This window comes from Myxocyprinus asiaticus, chromosome 43 (assembly GCF_019703515.2).
Source record: "Myxocyprinus asiaticus isolate MX2 ecotype Aquarium Trade chromosome 43, UBuf_Myxa_2, whole genome shotgun sequence".
Classification (NCBI taxonomy): Eukaryota; Metazoa; Chordata; class Actinopteri; order Cypriniformes; family Catostomidae; genus Myxocyprinus; species Myxocyprinus asiaticus.
The window spans coordinates 37322867-37343909 of record NC_059386.1 but is presented as its reverse complement, the minus strand read 5'-3'; the positions used below and the strand labels follow the sequence as shown (position 1 = coordinate 37343909).

At 37.1% G+C, this 21043-nt stretch overlaps 1 protein-coding gene across 1 annotated transcript in view; it reads right to left on the bottom strand.

Annotated features, from left to right (window-relative positions):
• Positions 1-21043, bottom strand: part of LOC127433826 (protein FAM222A-like) — a 47113-nt gene that overhangs the window by 12267 nt on the left and 13803 nt on the right. Inside the window, exon 2 of the mRNA XM_051686077.1 lies at positions 6888-7018. Coding sequence (XP_051542037.1) covers positions 6888-6975 — 88 coding nt within the window. The 5' untranslated portion in view covers positions 6976-7018. The remainder of the gene's footprint in view (positions 1-6887; positions 7019-21043) is intronic.

Below are 21043 nucleotides of genomic sequence, written 5' to 3'. Positions count from 1 at the left end.
TTTTTTGCTGCTGTGCCTTTAAGCCTTACTTAATCCAGTTGGAGTAAAATTCCTTGACCTTGTTCACATATGGTATCTGAAAACACACACACACACACACACACACACACACACACACACACACACACACACAAACAAACACACAAACAAACACACACACACAAACACTGGACCACTTTTCTGTACTTTTTTTTTTTCCTTCACTTTGTTACACTTGTTGTGTTCCCGGTCAAAAATGACCGGCCATTGGAAATTAATGGATTAGACTACAAAATACAGAAATATTAAAGTGTTCAGGAGAATACCGATCTTTTAGATGAGCACATATGTAGATGTGTGTTTGCATGTGCAGACACAACACACAAAATGTATTGAGCACCCTTTTGTGTATCGTCTTTCCATGTACACTCTTTGAGGAATATTTCAAGATCTGCTCATCATATTATGTTGTGTTTGGGCTCGTTTGAATCGGGATAGTCTGCTGTAATTTACGACATGTCATTGTCTATGTTATATGTATGTTTCAGGAAGGAATAAGGAAAAATGTGACAAAAAGACACTCTTGTTTATCATATTTATGTGTGTCTGTGGGAATTTCATACACTAAAACTCTCTGCAGTTTGACCTCTGAGTGAAACAAATTGGCTCATTGTATTCTACTAATTGAGACCTTTCCAATGATATACAGTATAACACAACTTGTTTTGGTGTATAACACATGGCTAATCAATCTTTTATACGTTTTACCATCTCTGAAAATAATTGTTGTCATAACCAATTAGCAAATGATGGGGATGAAACAGTTCTTATTTGTCAGCAAATAAGTTAAAAAAAAAAAAGTATTATTTAAGGATTGGTAAGATCAGCTATATGCATTGTAAAGTCCAGATTCTAAGCTTTAAAATGACACCTATATTGTTCAGATCAAACAAGTGGTTATTCATTAACTATGTAATTATTATATATTATTTTGTTTTCCCACAGTATGTGCCCCTCACTAGCCGGTAGGAGTTCAAAGAATACTTCTATCAATAAAATTTGTACTTTTTTAAAAATATGTTCAAATAAGGAGCACAAAACCTGTCATAAGTTGATAAAAAGATCTAATGCAATATCTTGTGATAATATATGCAATATGAGAGATTTATAAACAATCTTAGTTGGCCGATCATTTTTGACTGGGAACACAAAATGTGTTTGCAAAAAAAACGACAACACATGGGTTAAACAACTAACACAACACTGCAGGGCTTTCCTCTAAAACCTAAAGCATCCAACCTGAATAAAACGTGACCTTTCAGCAGCGTGTGGTAATTACGTTGCTCTTGGCTAAAAGATTTTCAGCTTTTTCCATCTGAATGCAAATAGTTCTGATTTACCACCCCTGACGTACAAACGTCTGCACTTCAGGCAAAAAGGACGCAGTGAAATGCTCACACGGGTTGCATCTCAAAGTACCGAATAAATGATCAAAGTGCCACCTAGAGACGAGATGCCAACTGGAAGAGTTCTCCAGGTTATATTAGTAGCTCAGATATTGCTGATGCAGACATATGGACATGCTGTGCAGAATCACGTTGGCCGCATTTCCAGCGGAACAGAAATGACACGCACCCGCAGGCACTGCAGCTCGCGGACTCATCAGCTGAATTCTAGCAAGAGTTTAAACCCCTAGAGATCACAGAATAGGTTCTGAGAATGCGGGTGATGATGGGCAGGTTACGGGCGCTGAGGGGCACATGTGCCCTGCAGGTAAACAGAAGGAATGAACGCCCGCCGGAAGTGCCCGAAGCAACACACAACCCTTCTGTTGCAGCATATAGCAGACAAGCAATGCTCTGATTGCACATTAATATTTAACACTACACAGACAAGAATGCTTGAAACCAAGTAGAAGTGAAACACACAGGGAAAGAATTTTTTTTTTCAGTAAAATGTGCATGTAAACAGCTTTTGAATTCCAGAGGGATCCCGTAGTTCCAGTCACACTCACACTAGGTCTAAAATTGTTGCCTTACTGAGGTTTGAATACTGAATGTAAAGAATGGAAATATTTCAGATGAATGCACCCAAATCATAATTACTAACAAAATCCAAATGTTGCATGTGGTATAATGGGTCCAGAAGTTGAACATGCAATTACTAATAAATGACAGAGTGAGATTTCTGTTATCTCGTCTTAAACAGTCATTCAAAACTAAAGTACAGTTTAGCAGATAATGAACCAAATATAGCACAGTAAAATAAATCACAAACAAGTGTAAATATTCAGACAATAATGATCAATGTCTGATTGTGCCCCCATTAATAATGACTGTAATGCGTGTTGACATGAATTATTATTTAAACCATGTTTAGAGCATCAGTAATATAAACTTCAGTCATCTGAGAGAGATTTGAACATTCAGGTCACAGTAAATGTGCCAAATAAACACTTTTTGTCATAAGATGCTCAGAGCTGAAAAATGAAAAAGTGAAACTCTATTAGAAAGAATGTGTGAACATCCCAAAAACACAACTGACCCTAAAATCTAAAGAAAAACATATAATTTGCATGAAGAAAATTACCCATATTTAGGACTCCTCTGGTACGAGGAAACCTAATGTTTTTGTTAGTATTCTACTTATTATTATTATTCCTGTAGCTCTAAATTGCCCAATAACTCAAGATCTCCTTGGTAAAAAGTTTTGAAATTTGGCACATTGATACTACAGGCCACGAGTAACTACCACACCAAAAATGGCCCATGTGAGCCTATAGGTGGCGCTACAAGCCACACCCCAATTTGTCAATTTTCAAAGTGATGCCATTTCCACCCCATATGTCCCAAATTTCTGAAACCTGGTATATTTGTATCATTTCTCATGAGGAGCAAAAAAGCCTCTTGAACCCATAAAGTCCGCCATGATGGATTTTCCTGTACAATACAAATTTGTCCAAAACTACAAAAATCTACTCCTCCTGAACCATAGCTCCAATTGACTTGACACTCGGTATGTATGTGTAGGATACATGTCTTTCAATTTGATATTCAGCAAAAATTCATTTATGTAAATGTCCACATTGACTCAATATCAATATGTCCAAAACATCTAATGCCATTTTGACAAATGTTGAACAGGCTTCAAGATGACATCACTCTGAAGTACTGTGCTAAATTTCACCTTGATATGTCAAAAGATGACAGAATTACAGTTTACTATTATTTATCGCTAATGCTAAAATAATGCTTTACAGATCCGCTAGTCATAAAACTGATACTTTGATTCAATCACCAGTTCATATGAAGACTCTTGCAATGTTTAATAACAAATTAATGAAATGTTGTGTACATGTGTGAAGTACATGTCTCTACCATGTAAATTTTTACATCATTTGCAGTTTTGAGGAGGAATCCGCATTGCTGCTTGCAGCTTTAATTTATAACTATTTTTGCATTATTTTCTTGACAATTAAACACGTTTTCTCCAAAAATGTGTCCAAATTTAATTCTCACTCTCAAATGGCAAAAAAATGCAACAAATAAACAAATGCTGCAAAAATATGATGTTTCATTTAAATCATCATAAATTCAAGATGGTACAAATGTATCATGGTATTTTCTTTTCGGTACTCGCTGATACCTGTACAGTTATTTTGTTTTTATTTAATTTTTTTAAGTTTATTTCAATGTTATCATCAAAATGGGGTCTAAATAAATTAATTCATTTAACAGTTATCAAATGAAAATACAACATTATGTTGAAAATTAATTGTAGTATTATTATCATCATCAAATTAAGTGCTTTCATACAGAACATCACAACACAATCCAAAATACAACATTGAAGTTATTTTTGTCAAATAAAGTGCTGCACTACAGAGCATCACATATGCGAGATATTGCTTAAATATAATAAAATTACAATTAATTTATTATTAGTAGTATTAGTATTACTTTTGAATATTACATAACTATGCAGTAGTGATATATTTCTGTCATACTTTTTTCCATTTAAATTGAGCTTTTATTTTGGCGAAAGCTTTTATTTTGAAGCCCTTTCGGCTTCTGTGTGTTTTTAATGGTCCAGAAAAGCATATCGCTACATGACCCATTGTGATTATTAAACTGCAAAAGGCTGCTATTTAATTAAATATGTAGTCTGTATGTACTGCCCACATTCGTACATCAGAAGGTATCAGAGAATTTTTACTAGCACGAGTACACGAGCGTGGTATCGAACACTTTTCCGATACCAGTATCAGGACATCCCTAATCATGGTGTATAAATGCTTTATATATTAAATTATATATCATTATTACTAGGCTTACTTGGAAAATGTCACAATGCAAAAAATATTAATTGTCTAAAAAAAAAATAGGCTTCATTTTTTTTACCATTTTAAGTTCAGATGGGCCCGAGTGAAGAAATAATTGTCAAAATATTCATAACTACAGTCTTGACCAACACAAAATAGGTGTCGTTTGAAAGTTTAGAAGCTCTACTTTCCAATGCATGTAGACATTATGAACAAAACTGAACAAGTGCTTTGAAATTTGCAGACAAATCAGAAGTGTTCTGTTTTGATGCAAAAATTGCACTGTACATATTATTGCAATCAATAAAAACATCAAACTGATCAAATAGTCATGTGTCATATGTTGTTGGAAAGCTCTCAAAGAGTAGAATACAACCAGCCTATTTGTTTTACTCACAGACAAAAATATAGTGAGTAATAGCTAATTATATGTCTTTGACAATTATGTTGGTGTTGCTTATATGCCACGTTTTTGCTTATAATTTCAAGAAAAATAAACAGAACATAAAATATCACATATCATTACTTAGAGGAGGTGATTATCTTTCAAACGAGTCCACACACAAGATAATCAGATGTATAGATCATTAGATAATCCACATGAAGCACAATGTTACATATGACCACCAGGAGATGGCGCCAAATACATGACACAGACTCAATGATGACTCAAATGACACAGAATGAAACTCATTCTGTGAAATCTCATTATTAAAATCATGTCTGCATGATATGCAAACCTTTAGTCATTGTTGTGTTTGCATGTGTAATTAGTTCTTATGTACAATTATTATGTTTTATTTGTTTGGAGATGTTTTTGGACACTATGCTAAATTATTTTTGTAATGTTATAACTTTTGATTGCTTTGTCGTATCAACACACATTTTTTTTCTCAGATACAGTTGACATGATTGGGAACAAAACAAAAGCAGTTTTTCAGAGCCATTTTATTTATACCCTGAGATATATAATGTCAAATAAGAAAAATAAAAGCAAATTTTGGAATAAATATTTCTCTCAAAAAGTATCATAATCTATATCATTAAAAAGGTTCTTTACATTGATACCAAACAATAGACCCTCCTTGTTTGTTTTGTTGTTTTTTTAGACATAAGCCTTTAATTTTGGGTATGCCACTGAAACATGAAATCTTTAAAAACACCTTCAGATCTTAAAGGGTTAAAGAAAATATTTACATGTTATTTTAGAGTGAAACATGAGCTGGATATTTATTGCGATCTGTCCTAGAACAGAAAGCTTCATGACCTTTTCAAATGCACCCATGAAGTAATTTAAAGATGTTTTGATAGATGTGTTTGATAAAGGCCGTATGGATGATCCCGCGGATCTTTGCAGGTGATATGAACCTGAAGTCAAGGTGAATGTCTCCCGCTGTGCTCTTATCTATACGTATAAACGGTGTCAGAAGATCAGAGGAGCACAAATTAATTCTAACAAAGTTACTGTGTGTTGTGCATGTTAAAGCTTTTGTTTTCAGCAGATCTTCACCATCATGAAGAAACAGGAACCTTTGAAACAGAACACATGAAGAGCTGAAAGAAGGCCATTGAGTTTTTAAGAAGAGCCCGAATGAATACGAATCCACCTCTCTGGCTCTCTTAATGGATGAAGAGATCCACGAGCCGCTCAATAAGTTTAAAGCCATGAAAATCAAAGGTTACCCCTGAAAATTCAATTTACGGAGGGAGTTTTTTTTCTCCCTAATTCTTCCATCTCCAATAAACCATTTTAATCTCACTCACTTTCTGCCCTTTTAGGCATTTGTTCTTTGATTTTCTTTTTCTTTTCCATTACCTTGCTCCCTAACTCCCACCGACCGTAAACCTATCCACGCTAATCGAGAGACATTTACTCACCCTCATGTCGTTCCAAACCTGTATGATTGTCTTACGTTCATGAAACACAGAAGCTCAGGCATTCTGCTAAACATCTTGTTGTTTACCATGCAACTTAAGTGGAAGGTGATTTATACTGTCAAGCTCCAAAAAGGACAGAAAGCAACATAAATGTGTCATAAAAGTAGTTCAGACCTGGTGTGATGCATCTGAAGGTGAAAAAAAAGTGCAATTGAGATTCGAGAGCTCCAGTAGAGGGGACGATTATCAGTAAAGATCCTACATTTGTGCATTTATTCCACAAACGGGGCAGTGGTGGCTCAGCGGCTAAGGCTCTGGGTTACTGATCAGAAGGTCGGGGGTTCAAGCCCCAGCACTGTCAAGTTGCCACTGTTGGGCCCTTGAGCAAGGCCCTTGACCCTATCTGCTCCAGGGGCACTGTATCATGGCTGACCCTGCACTCTGACCCCAGCTTAGCTGGGATATGTGAAAAAAAAGAATTTCACTGTCTATGTGCAAATGTATAATGTGTGATAAATAAATAAATATAATTATTAATTATATAATTAAACAAATTTTCTCTCTTGTGAGATTTTAATGGAAGAAAGTAAGTCACATGGGTTGGGAACAACATGAGGGTGAGTAAACATGAGATGACAGAATTTTCATTTTTGGGAGAACGATTTCTCAGATCTACTTTGAATCAACGAAACCGTCCTGTGACACTCACTCTTGTGACTGACGGGTGCGTTGAGGATCTTCGTGGCACATGTCAGATGTTGCGGCGGTTGATTCTGTGGCTGCAGACACGCCAGCATGATGCAAGATTGAGCTGTATGGATCACAGATGCCTTCACCGATCTGCAAACAACAAGCAAATGAGTTATTCCTGCTAGACGAGACATCAGTAAACCCAGTGATATCATGATTCATAGATCTTAATATCTAACCCCACAGAAGATATTACATCTAAAGTGGAGACGTTTCAAAATTTGACAGAGGAGTGTGTTGCATGTGGCACAGATGACAGCATTAATCAATCTCTCACCTGTGTTATTGGAGAATTGTGAGGAGCAGGCGGCATATAAAACACTAATACTACAAACACTCATGAAGAGCAGGGTGTTAAAGGGACAGTTCCCCCAATAATGAAAATTCTCACATAATTTACTCACCCTCATGCCATCCCAGATGTGTATGACTTTCTTTCTTCTGCAGAACACAAATGAAGATTTTTAGAAGAATATTTCAGCTCTGTAGGTCCATACAATGCAAGTGAATGGTGACTAGAATTTTTAAGCTCCGAAGAGCACATAAAGGCAGCATAAAAGTAATCCATAAGACTCCAGTGGTTTAATCCATGTCTTCTGAAGTGATCTGATAGTGAAAGTGGACATTTATAGTGAAAAAGGATTTCAATATTGATCCTTTTCTAACCCAAAGCGCTTGCATTGCTTCAGAAGACATGGATTAAATCACTAGATTTTTATGGATTACTTTTATGCTGCCTTTATGTGCTTTTGGAGCTTAACATTTAAGGTCACCATTCACTTGCATTGTATGGACCTACAGAGCTGAAATATTCTTCTGAAATTCTTAATTTGTGTTCTGCAGAAGAAAGAAAGTCATACACATTTGGAACGACATGAGGGTGAGTAAATGATGAGAGAATTTTTGGGTGAACTGTCCCTTTACCTCAACTGTCAAACATAGTTTTCAAAAACACCAAACACTCCCCCTGTTTTCCATTCGTCATACAAACAGACAGTCCTGCCCCAATCTCATGCTATTGGTTGAGTCAATGCTGTGGTGTCAAGCCATTCAAAACAAACAGGAATGTTGTGAAAGTGCCACCTTTCTGGGAAATCAGCCTACAAATGACTTACAGTTGATTCTAGATTAGGGCTGTCGATTTAACGCATTAATTCAGAGCGATTAATTATATTAAAAAATAACACGTTAAAAAACGTATGCAGTTAATCATATTCCCGGACTGCAATAAGGAATAGTCCTTGCATTTGAGCAATTTAAGTTGTAGTACCATCTGTTTTCTCCAGGGGGCAGTAAGTGAAACTCGCTGTACAGGCAACGAGCAGCTTATACAGAGAACAAACCGCACTTACACACAGCAGACAACACAACACGAGGACATGTTTTTGCGTACAAATCACAGCTTGATGGATCGCAAATCCGAACTTAGGGATCTCAAGACGTGTTTTTCTAAATTCAAACTTCGTTTAACTTGACACAGTGACCTAAAACTCTATGTTTATGACGCAACACAACCCAAGTGAGATGCTCAAAGCGTCCGTCTGACGCAGGTGTACATTGACACATCCTTAGAAAAGCCCTCATAATAAATCTCGGACTGATTGATGAATTCAGCTGCAAAATGGATTGTTGTGAACTGTAGGCCGGTGATTGCAAATAAACAATATATTGCATTCTAAAGACACTTTTGTATTGTCTCTTTTAATGCTTCACTTGTGTGCCTAAATACTGTAATGCATTTTAATTATTTGTATTTTTTTTTAATATATACAGTATATTTAATTTATAATTATTTAACCATTATATTTTGAATTATTATAATATTTAATATTTATATATTTATATTTATTAATTATTATAAGTCATTTGAAGGGCTCTCTCAGCAAATTTTTATGTATGCGATTAATTGCAATTCATTCGATTAATTAATCGGCATACCATGTAATTAATACAATCAATTGACAGCCCTCTTCTAGATATTAAGCTGGGATATATCACCTTTAAAGTATATATGGAATATAAAATGTACCATATTTTTAGTATGTTCCCGGCCTTATTCATTATTTGACTTATTCACGGGCGAAATATAGTCATTTCAATGGGAATCCATGCGATCATGGTGTTCAAGTTTGGTGACTTTTGACAGACGAATTCGCCAGTTTGACCAATAGGAAGTTGGTTGGTTTGGCAGTGACCTCTGTGTGGGCGGAGCTTAGGACTGGGCGATAAAACGATCTCGATACTTATCATGATAAAAAATCCACGATAACAATGATAAGCTTTTGAGTAATTTCCGATATTTAGCCTGTGTTCAAAATCTAGATGATCATGTTCGTGTCGCTAAAAATACAAGCAGTTCGGCTTTCTCAGACTGTATGAAGTTGCTAACGTTAGCTACTTTGCTAACGATTAAACTACGCCAGTCACCGCGGTCCGGACCCCGGATCGATTCCATCTGGATCGCAAGACATCATGACGACGGTTGCGCCCTCTCATCATCTCTTGTGAGCAGAGCGACAAAATGTATATCGATATTTATCATGATATCGAATGATATGACAAAGAATATTGTGATAATATATTTGGCCATATCGCCCAGTCCTAGCAGAACTTCGTCCACAGCTACACTGAATATTCACGATGGACAAGAATATCATTTTGCAGCATTAAAAAGAGGCAATCGTTTTTTGCTGGGTTCACATGCGCTCAACGTTCGCCCAAGCCTTTACCGCTCGCCGAATTTCGCCTTGCAAAGTTAAATGTGACCACGCCTTTATGATTTATCAATGCATGTTTTTCCTCGAGTAAAATATTGGTCTTTGTAGTATTCTCAAAAGGTAATCACTTGCTACGCCTCCGAAACAAATTTTCCCTTTCAACTGACATCACACCAGGCCATTGTTTCAGCCAATGGGTGCCAGCGGTGTTTCAGGAGGGGAGGAGTCTCAACAGTTTGATTCTATTCCGCTATGGAACGTCCACTATTTACCATCCCGTTAAACAAAATCAAGTCCAGCCCTACAGCTTATTCTTGTTGAATATCCTGTTTCATTGAAATGTGTCACATTACACTAGTTGCGAATGGTGTTTCATGCTGACTTTAAAATTCTCTCCGTTTCGCTTCATTTGTTCTATCTGGGTTGGTAAGTTGGGAGCATTTCCACCCCAATACACTAGTACGATCACTTTTAACATAGTAAAATTGGACTAGAGTGCAGAACATTGACGAAAAACTCCTGAGCTAATAAATGCATGCTGTTCATATCTGTTTGTTTGCCCTATTTCGTTTTTTTTCCCCCCTCTAGAATCCTCATGATTTATTTCCCATCTATCATATTTCTCTCATTTCTTCTGCAGGTCCAGAGGGCAGCAAACGGAGTGAGGGAGCATTCACAAGCCATCTGTATAAACCCGATTAAACCTTCAGCACAAGAGATAAAAGGAAGAGCCTGGAGAAACGTTACAACCCTTCCTCCTCGCTCACAGATGCCCGGCAGCTAAGACAGAGCACCAGTCTCACAACAACCCCTCCATAATGGCACATTTGTCAAAAGAAGATGCACTTTTGCAGGAGAAAAATCAGGATCTCCCGGGGAAAGCCGGCATAGTTTTATCAACAGGAAATGAGAGACAAGTGTAAGAGAAGCTTCCATTACTCTGCTGTAGCTCACGGGGAAAATGCATTAAAGACACTTTCACTCAGTAACGGGAGTGCAGAAAGCTTTATTTGGGGGAAATGTATATTCAAAGCAGAATGTGAATAAGTGAGACAGAAGACGACGTATAAAAGGACCTCAAGCGCACTTTCAAACACAACACCAAAGAAATATTCTTCCTTCCATATTCTACAGCTAAAGGAATATTATGGGTTCAATACAAGTTGATTGGCAGCTTTGACTCATCCGTAGTTTATATTAAAAAAAAAAAGCAAGATTGCAGTTACAGTAAGGTATGGGGATCAATTAGGGACAAGTAGGGCTGGGCGATATAGCTACAAAAATCTCAATATTTTTTTAGCTAATGGATGGTATTCGATATATATCTCGATAACCAATGTTGGGTAAGTTATTAAAAAATAGTAATCCACTACAAATGACTAATTACTTCTCTAAAAATTGTAATCAGATTACTTTACTAATTACTTAATGGGGAAAAGTAATCACATTACGTTACTTTCTAAAACACTTTTCAGATCAACAAATTCAAAATAATTTCTATATTTGTTCATTGTTACACACAAGTCATACACTCATCACCTCTCATTTCTCCTTCACAATGAGTCATTACGGGGCTGTAATTAATGTATTCTACATAAATAATATATTAGAAATAAGCATAATGGGGACTGGGTATCTCAGCGAGTATTGACGATGACTATCACACCTGGAGTCGTGAGTTCGAATCCAGGGTGTGCTGAGTGACTCCAGCCAGGTCTCCTAAGCAACCAAATTGGCCCGGTTGCTAGGGAGGGTAGAGTCACATGGGGTAACCTCCTTGTGGTCGTGATTAGTGGTTCTCGCTCTCAATGGGGCGTGTGGTAAGTTGTGTGTGGATTGTGGAGAGTAGCATGAGCCTCCACATGCTGTGAGTCTCCGCGGTGTCATGCACAATGAGTCACGTGATAAGATGCACGGATTGACGGTCTCAGAAGAGGAGGCAACTGAGACTTGTCCTCCGCCACCCGGATTGAGATGAGTAACCGCACCACCACGAGGACCTACTAAGTAGTGGGAATTGGGCATTCCAAATTGGGGAGAAAAGGGGATAAAATATATAAATAAGCATAACACTATAATGTATTTAAAAGTAAATTAATTAATTGAAGTCTGTAATCTGATTACAAGAATTTTAAATGTAAAGCATTACACTTTTTTACTAAAAACTAATTAGATTACAGTAACTAATTACTTTGTAATTGGATTATACCCAAAACTGTCAATAACCATGTATTTAATCTGAAATGTTTAAAAGTAATTTGTTTTTGTTTTCAGAGGAACCATCATTTTAACTAAACAGCCATTGTACATTTTAGATTCAGAATGTTTTTGATGGCATATTTCCTACATTTTTAAACTAAATGAACACAAGAAAGAATATTTAATTATGTTCATTTATATTCACCTATTTACAATGATACATAGAAGCCTAATAAAAGAAAAGCCAAAAAAAAAAAAAGTTTACCAAAATATATTTTTATTAAAACATTGAAGAATGAACTTCCTTCATTTTTTTGGAATCTAGTTGAATATTTTATAAATGCAGAATTATTATTGTGGGACCCAGTCAAGTTCATTATTATAACTAGGGCTGTCAATAGATTAACATTTTTTATCAAATTAATTGCAATTAAATCACATATGTAAATATTTGCTGAGGAAGCCCCTCAAATAACAATATTTCAATATATAATGATTAAATAATTATATTTAAATATTACAAATATTATATATATATATATATATATATATATATATATATATATATATATATATATATATATATATATATAAATAAATTTTTTTTTTTTTTTTTTTAAAATCAGATAATAAAAATGCATTACATTATTGTGGCAGATGAGTTGAGCATTGATAACACAATACAAAAGTGTCTTTAGAATGCAATATATTGTTTATTTGCAATCACCGGCCTACAGTTCACAACAATCCATTTTGCAGCTGAATTCATCAATCAGTCCGAGATTTATTATGAGGGCTTTTCTAAGGACGTGTCAATGTACACCTGCGTCAGACGGACGCTTTGGAGCATCTCACTTTGGTTGTGTCACGTCATGTACCATTTTTAGGTCACTGTGTCGAGGTAAACATAGTTTAATACTTAGAAAAACACATCTTGAGATCCCTAAGTTCGGATGTGCCCTCCATCAAGCTGTGTTTGAACACAAGAAGGCGTCCTCGTGTTGTGTTGTCTGCTGTGTGTAAGTGCGGTTTGTTCTCTGTATAAACTGCTCGTTGCCTGTACAGCGAGTTTCACTTACTGCCCCCTGGAGAAAACAGATGGTACTACAAGCTTGCTCAGGAATCTTCCTTATTACGGTCCGGGGACATAATTAATTGCGCAATTTTTTTTGACGTGTTATTTTTTTTTTATATAATTAATCGCACTTGATTAATGTGTTAAATCATTAGCCCTAATTATAATATAATACTTAATAATTATTACTATTGTTTTAAGGATAAGAAGTGATTTATACAATAGTAATGCATTTCTGTCATTGTTATTTCACCTGGAGCTTTTATTTTGGCGGGACACTGAAAGTGCACTGCAGTGTCAGCATGTGTATTTGACAGTTTACAGTGTTCCTCATTACAAATCTGGTGAGACGCTGTGATTTCCTACTTTTTTCTGTGATACTGTGTTGTGTTTTTAGATTTGTATAATAACCTGTTTCAGCCCTGAATGATTGTGAAAGGAGTCTAATGACGTGCTCTTTAGGAAATGCAGCGGCCAAATGAAAGGCACATTAAACTTAGAGATATTCACAATATTGCTTCATTTCCTCTCTTTAACTCTTCTCTCTCCAAGTGTCTATTTGAACACAATGTGTATTATTGACTATTTTCATAATGACTGTCATTTTGGAGCTTGACAGTCCCCATTCAGTTTTATTATCTGCAAACAGAATAGTCTTTAAAACAATTCCACTAAAGAAAGAAAGCAAGCCATAAGGTTTGGAACGTCATGAGGGTGTGTAAATGATGGCAGAATTTAAATTTTTGGGTGAGCTGTCCCTTTAAGAGCAGTAACACAAAGTCTGTTTGAATGTGAAATGGTTCTGTTGGTGAATCTATTAAAGACCGAAGTTTCTCTCAGCAGAAGCTTGTTGTCTTTGATCTATCAGAGACGTTGTCAAACTTTGAGTGGCAAGGATGGTAAATCCTTGCCACCTTCCTGTGACATCAGCGGCACCGATAAGAATATTATCAGCTGCGATGAGGCCCGCAGGGGCTGCAGTGAGATAAGAGTCCTGCACACCGACGCAGATCTTTTGTCTCTGAGGATGTGTGATAAGACCACGCTGGCAGACAAATTGTCCCTCTATTCTGGTGTTTTCCTCCCTTTAACTCTTCCCTCTCTAAGTGTCTATTTGAACACAACATCATCAGTATGGAGCAAGAAGTGTCGGTGTTTGGGGAGATAAAGGTCACATGGTAAAGGGGATACACAAGATACGTGGAGGGTTTTTTCATTAATGCTCACAATGGACAGTATGTTGTGATCCCTTTAAATCTGATCTGTATTACAGTGTTTCCTGCAGGATATTGTTTTTGCAACACTGAAACTGGCCACAGCAACTTGTTAAACAACAACAATATTATTTTTGCTTTTTTACAACTAAACACTGAAAGACATATGTATATTTGTAAATTCAATAACCCAGCTGAAATGCATACATAAACATACAGAGGTTGCATTTTCCCTGTAATATGACATTTTTACTCCACTGACGGTAAGGGTTTGGGTTAGGGCACATGGTTAATAAAATATGCATCACTGTTGACTTCATTAAATCATTTACAACTCGCTTTTGGCACCCCTCTGTGGACATGTCACCTGGAAACTGGAGCTCACATTCACACGTTCAATTAGGAATGTGCATAGGGACCACTTGCAATATTTGGATAACCACGAGAGTTTATAAATGGTTATTTGGTTATTTGTCCGGGGTTGGGACTCCGTATACAAAAAAAAAAAAAAAAAAAAATGTTTATTGCAATGGATATTACATTTACATTTATGCATTTGGCAGACACTTTTATCCAAAGTGACTTACAGTGCACTTATTACAGGGACAATCCCCCTGGAGCAACCTGGAGTTAAGTGTCTTGCTCAAAGGACACAATGTTGATGGCTGTGGGGATCAAACCAGCAACCTGATCTGATTACCTGTTATGTGCTTTAGCCCACTACGCCACCACCACTCCAATATGCATTAGGGTTGCTCCGATACCAACATTTTGGCTTCAGTATGATACCAGCTCTGGTACCTCGGTATAGATACTAAATCAATACTTCGGCAACAAACAAATAGCCTCAGATTACTGATGAAATCACACTTAATTAAAAGAACTGCTTGCAGTTGCAAATTCTGCATTTTCCATATTTTTTCTGGATTTCATGTTTTATGTTTTAATTCAGTGTTATCATAAAAACAGTGTTTAATCAAATGGAAACAAAGCTTTAGTCAAATAATATATAATCTCAAATTTTCAAAAAATAAAATAAAAATAAATAAATGATAATAATTTGGTCAAATAAAATGCTGCACAACAGAGCATAAATGAAAACATTAAATGGAAAAAAAATCAGATTACCTGTGGCACAAGGCTGATGTTCAGTACACTTTTTGTGATATTGCTTACATGTAATAATATTTGTAATAATTATAAATAATAATAATAAAACAATATATTATTAAATTAGTAGTAGTAGTAGTAGTATTGCTATTACTTTACTTTTTAATATTATATATTTTTAAGTAATATTATTAAGTAATATTATATTTATTATTTTTATTCTAGTAATATTTTTCTGTTCTGTCACGCATCCAGTTAAACAGAGCTTTTATTTTGACAGCGCTTTGAGTTCCTCCTGTGTGGTAGTGGTGAAATGCTGAAAGAGAGGAGAGTGGGAACTCTTGTGCAGCTCCTGTAGACTGCATTAAAAATAATAATAATAATAATGACATCCTTCTATTGTTTAATGATTATACTTGGCCATATCAAGATTTTAATTTGATTGTCAAATTATTATTGATCTCATCTAAAAAATGTCAAATGCCATAAAATTTTGCCAATAGCACAGGCCCGGTTCCAGACCAAAATCACTGAGGGTGCTTCTGAAAATAGTAGGGGTGCTCTGTATAAAGTGGAGATGTATCATAATTACACATTTTTTTAAATATATTAAATCATGTTTAAATGCCACTAAAACAACGTAAATACAATGTACAAAATATTTATTGCTTCGTTTTTTTCACATGATCCGTCCCTGAAAATGACAGCAAAATTCTGCACCTGCAGATTAGGACATACTGATGTGCACAATCATACACATTTATAAGTTTTGATGCAGCAATTGTGTGTTCACAAACTGCAGAGGTGTGCAATTATTTTGGTACAGGGGCCACATCAGCCGTTAAGTAGAACATGGAACAGAGAAGATAAAAAGTTCTGCATAGTTGTATCTTTTAAGCCCAGAAGTACTAGTGCACTCATGCACTCTATGAATGATGCACACTTTTCTGAAGTGTATACTGATGGGACCATTCTGTGATTGCTTGAAAATGCTATACTTTCTATCATGTGTTAGTAAAACTGAATAAAGGCTGAGTATAATTATGAATTGATTATTTTACCATACTTCACTGCAGTGGTAATTTAGTATTCAGTTTAACCCTCTATATCAGGAATCTGGTTTAAAAGTGAAATAAAATATTCAGGAAAGTTGAACGCAAAGTGGACACATTTGTTTTATTCTCAGAACATTATCAACCCGTTTACACACTCATGCATCATGATGTGAGTCTCGTCAATGGTTTATTTGGCTTCCCATTCAGCACGCCACTGAATAAAACAGGATGCATGACTCTGGTAAATGATTACTGCCAGAGTAACATTCACATACAGGTGTGAGGGACTTCAGCATTTTACAAATAACACAAAGAACAAACATTTTCCTCTCTCACTTGGTTTTGCTCGCGTGTCCCCTCCGTGTGCGAATGATGCAAAGATCTATTGGGATTTTACTAAAGTTCATCACTGAAAAGGTTTGCTCGCAGACTTGGCACTAAACAGCACACGCAGCCTCACGAATGGACACGGAGTGGCGGCATCACACTTTTCTTTTAGCATAATACAGTGCATCCGGAAAGTATTCACAGCGCTACACTTTTCCACATTTTGTTATGTTACAGCCTTATTCCAAAATGGATTAAATTCATTATTTTCCTCAAAATTCTACAAACAATACCCCATAATGACAATGTGAAAGGAGTTTGTTTGAAATCTTTGCAAATTTATTAAAAATAAAAAACGAAAAAAATCCCATGTACATACAGGTGCATCTCAATAAATTAGAATGTCGTGGAAAAGTTCATTTATTTCAGTAATTCAACTCAAATTGTGAAACTCGTGTATTAAATAAATTCAATGCACACAGACTGAAGTAGTTTAAGTCTTTGGTTCTTTTAATTGTGATGATTTTGGCTCACATTTAACAAAAACCCACCAATTCACTATCTCAAAAAATTAGAATACATCATAAGATCAATAAAAAAAACATTTTTAGTGAATTGTTGGCCTTCTGGAAAGTATGTTCATTTACTGTATATGTACTCAATACTTGGTAGGGGATCCTTTTGCTTTAATTACTGCCTCAATTCGGCGTGGCATGGAGGTGATCAGTTTGTGGCACTGCTGAGGTGGTATGGAAGCCCAGGTTTCTTTGACAGTGGCCTTCAGCTCATCTGCATTTTTTGGTCTCTTGTTTCTCATTTTCCTCTTGACAATACCCCATAGATTCTCTATGGGGTTCAGGTCTGGTGAGTTTGCTGGCCAGTCAAGCACACCAACACCATGGTCATTTAACCAACTTTTGGTGCTTTTGGCAGTGTGGGCAGGTGCCAAATCCTGCTGGAAAATGAAATCAGCATCTTTAAAAAGCTGGTCATCAGAAGGAAGCATGAAGTGCTCCAAAATTTCTTGGTAAACGGGTGCAGTGACTTTGGTTTTCAAAAAACACAATGGACCAACACCAGCAGATGACATTGCACCCCAAATCATCACAGACTGTGGAAACTTAACACTGGACTTCAAGCTACTTGGGCTATGAGCTTCTCCACCCTTCCTCCAGACTCTAGGACCTTGGTTTCCAAATGAAATACAAAACTTGCTCTCATCTGAAAAGAGGACTTTGGAACACTGGGCAACAGTCCAGTTCTTCTTCTCCTTAGCCCAGGTAAGACGCCTCTGACGTTGTCTGTGGTTCAGGAGTGCCTTAACAAGAGGAATACGACAACTGTAGCCAAATTCCTTGACATGTCTGTGTGTGGTGGCTCTTGATGCCTTGACCCCAGCCTCAGTCCATTCCTTGTGAAGTTCACCCAAATTCTTGAATCGATTTTGCTTGACAATTCTCATAAGGCTGCGGTTCTCTCGGTTGGTTGTGCATCTTTTTCTTCCACACTTTTTCCTTCCACTCAACTTTCTGTTAACATGCTTGGATACAGCACTCTGTGAACAGCCAGCTTCTTTGGCAATGAATGTTTGTGGCTTACCCTCCTTGTGAAGGGTGTCAATGATTGTCTTCTGGACAACTGTCAGATCAGCAGTCTTCCCCATGATTGTGTAGCCTAGTGAACCAAACTGAGAGACCATTTTGAAGGCTCAGGAAACCTTTGCAGGTGTTTTGAGTTGATTAGCTGATTGGCATGTCACCATATTCTAATTTTTTGAGATAGTGAATTGGTGGGTTTTTGTTAAATGTGAGCCAAAATCATCACAATTAAAAGAACCAAAGACTTAAACTACTTCAGTCTGTGTGCACTGAATTTATTTAATACATGAGTTTCACAATTTGAGTTGAATTACTGAAATAAATGAACTTTTCCACGACATTCTAATTTATTGAGATGCACCTGTAAGTATTCACATCCTTTGCTCAATACTTTGTTGAAGCACCTTTGGCACCAATTACAGCCTCAAGTCTTTTTGAGTATGATGCTACAAGCTTGGCACACCTATTTTTGGGCAGTTTCTCCCATTCTTCTTTGCAGGACCTCTCAAGCTCCATCAGGTTGGATGGGGAGCGTCGGTGCACAGCCATTTTCAGATCTCTCCAGAGATGTTCAGTCGGGTTCAAGTCTGGACTCTGGCTGGGCCACTCAAGGACATTCACAGAGTTGTCCCAGAGCCACTCCTTTGTTATCTTGGCTGTGTGCTTAAGGTCGTTGTCCTGTTGGAAGATGAACCTTCACCCCAGTCTGAGGTCCAGAGCGCTCTGGAGCAGGTTTTCAAGGATGTCTCTGTACATTGCTGCATTCATCTTTCCCTCGATCCTGACTAGTCTCCCAGTTCCTGCCGCTGAAAAACATCCCCACAGCATGATGCTGCCACCACCATGCTTCACTGTAGGGATGGTATTGGCCAGGTGATGAGCGGTGCCTGGTTTCCTCCAGACATGACGCTTGCCATTCAGGCCAAAGAGTTCAATCTTTGTTTCTCATGGTCTGAGAGTCCTTCAGGTGCCTTTTGGCAAACTCCAGGTGGGCTGTCATGTGCCCTTTACTGAGGAGTGGCTTCCGTCTGGCCACTCTACCAAACAGGCCTGATTGGTGGAGTGCTGCAGAGATGGTTGTTCTTCTGGAAGGTTCTCCTCTCTCCACAGAGAAACGCTGGAGCTCTGTCAGAGTGACCATCGGGTTCTTGGTCACCTCCCTGACTAAGGCCCTTCTCCCCCGATCGCTCAGTTTGGCCGGGCGGCCAGCTCTTGGAAGAGTCCTGGTGGTTTCAAACTTCTTCCATTTACGGATGATGGAGGCCACTGTGCTCATTGGGACCTTCGATGCTGCAGAAATTTTTCTGTACCCTTCCCCAGATCTGTGCCTCGATACAATCCTGTCTCGGAGGTCTACAGACAATTCCTTGGATTTCATGGCTTGGTTTGTGCTCTGACATGCACTGTTAACTGTGGGACCTTATATAGACAGGTGTGTGCCTTCCCAAATCATGTCCAATCAACTGAATTTACCACAGGTGGACTCCAATCAAGTTGTAGAAACATCTCAAGGATGATCAGTGGAAACTGGATGCACCTGAGCTCAATTTGGAGTGTCATGGCAAAGGCTGTGAATACTTATGTACATGTGATTTTTTTTGTTTTTTATTTTTAATAAATTTGCAAAGATTTCAAACAAACTTCTTTCACGTTGTCATTATGGGGTATTGTTTGTAGAATTTTGAGGAAAATAATGAATTTAATCCATTTTGGAATAAGGCTGTAACATAACAAAATGTGGAAAAAGTGAAGCGCTGTGAATACTTTCCGGATGCACTGTATTGCACTATTGAGCTCTAAGTATTTTATTTATTTATTTTTCAAAGAGGAGAGAGAAAGAGAGCACACCTGCATGCATGGTTGCCAGACTGCATAAATTAAGTATGACATAAGGTGAAATATTTCCTATTTGTGCAAGTATAAATCTCTGATTGGGGTGTTGCATCTATTATCTGGCAACCCTGAGCATATTAAACGCTTGTGGATGCGTTCGCTTGTGGATAGGTCCCAAAGCCAGATAAATGAAAGATCTAATAAAAAACGTAGTTTGCACTGGTCTGCAATTGAGGGTGCTCTAAGGTTTGTTTGAGGGTGCTTAGTGCATTAGTGTCATGAATTCACAATGTAAACATTTATTACTGCATATATGTTACTTTAAATCATCATTGAGTGGTTAAAACAGCTTCTTTTACTGATCCAGTGTGAACTCTACTCATAGAATGATGCATGAAGTCATTGATAACACATTTTAATGTCACATTAGTTTAGGTTTTACATGTAGCGTCCTCATATTTAAATGTACTTCAAAACGCCTCTCACAGTGGTGTGACCGGTGTCTGAATGTTTGCAAATAGTATAACTTTGCTCGGCTGTTTAGAACTTCTTTTTACCCCTGAACGAAGAATGAAGAAGAAATGCGGAAGTATATCGGGGCCTTGAATGTGCCTTTGTGCTTTCCCGGCGATCACTGACGTAATTGTAGGTTGGGATGAAACGAGGAGACCAGCAGATCAACAGTGCTTGTTGTCATGTTGTACTTAAACACACGATCATGGTGTATGCAGAAAACATCATTTTCATTTATAGAGAAACGCTCCAACACTAATTGTGGTTCTTCTTTTATCATGCGTACAAGATGTGACTTGCGGTACGCTAGTGCCCTCTAGCGGCGGATGACTGTATAGACAGCCTTACCAACGTCTGCTGGCATGATTACTGAACGCATTTGTCCTCAAACATGCGGCGAGTTGCAGACTAGTGATTTTTGTATTGTATTAGGAGGCACATCAAATGATTAACTGAGTGACATTAATCCGTGCA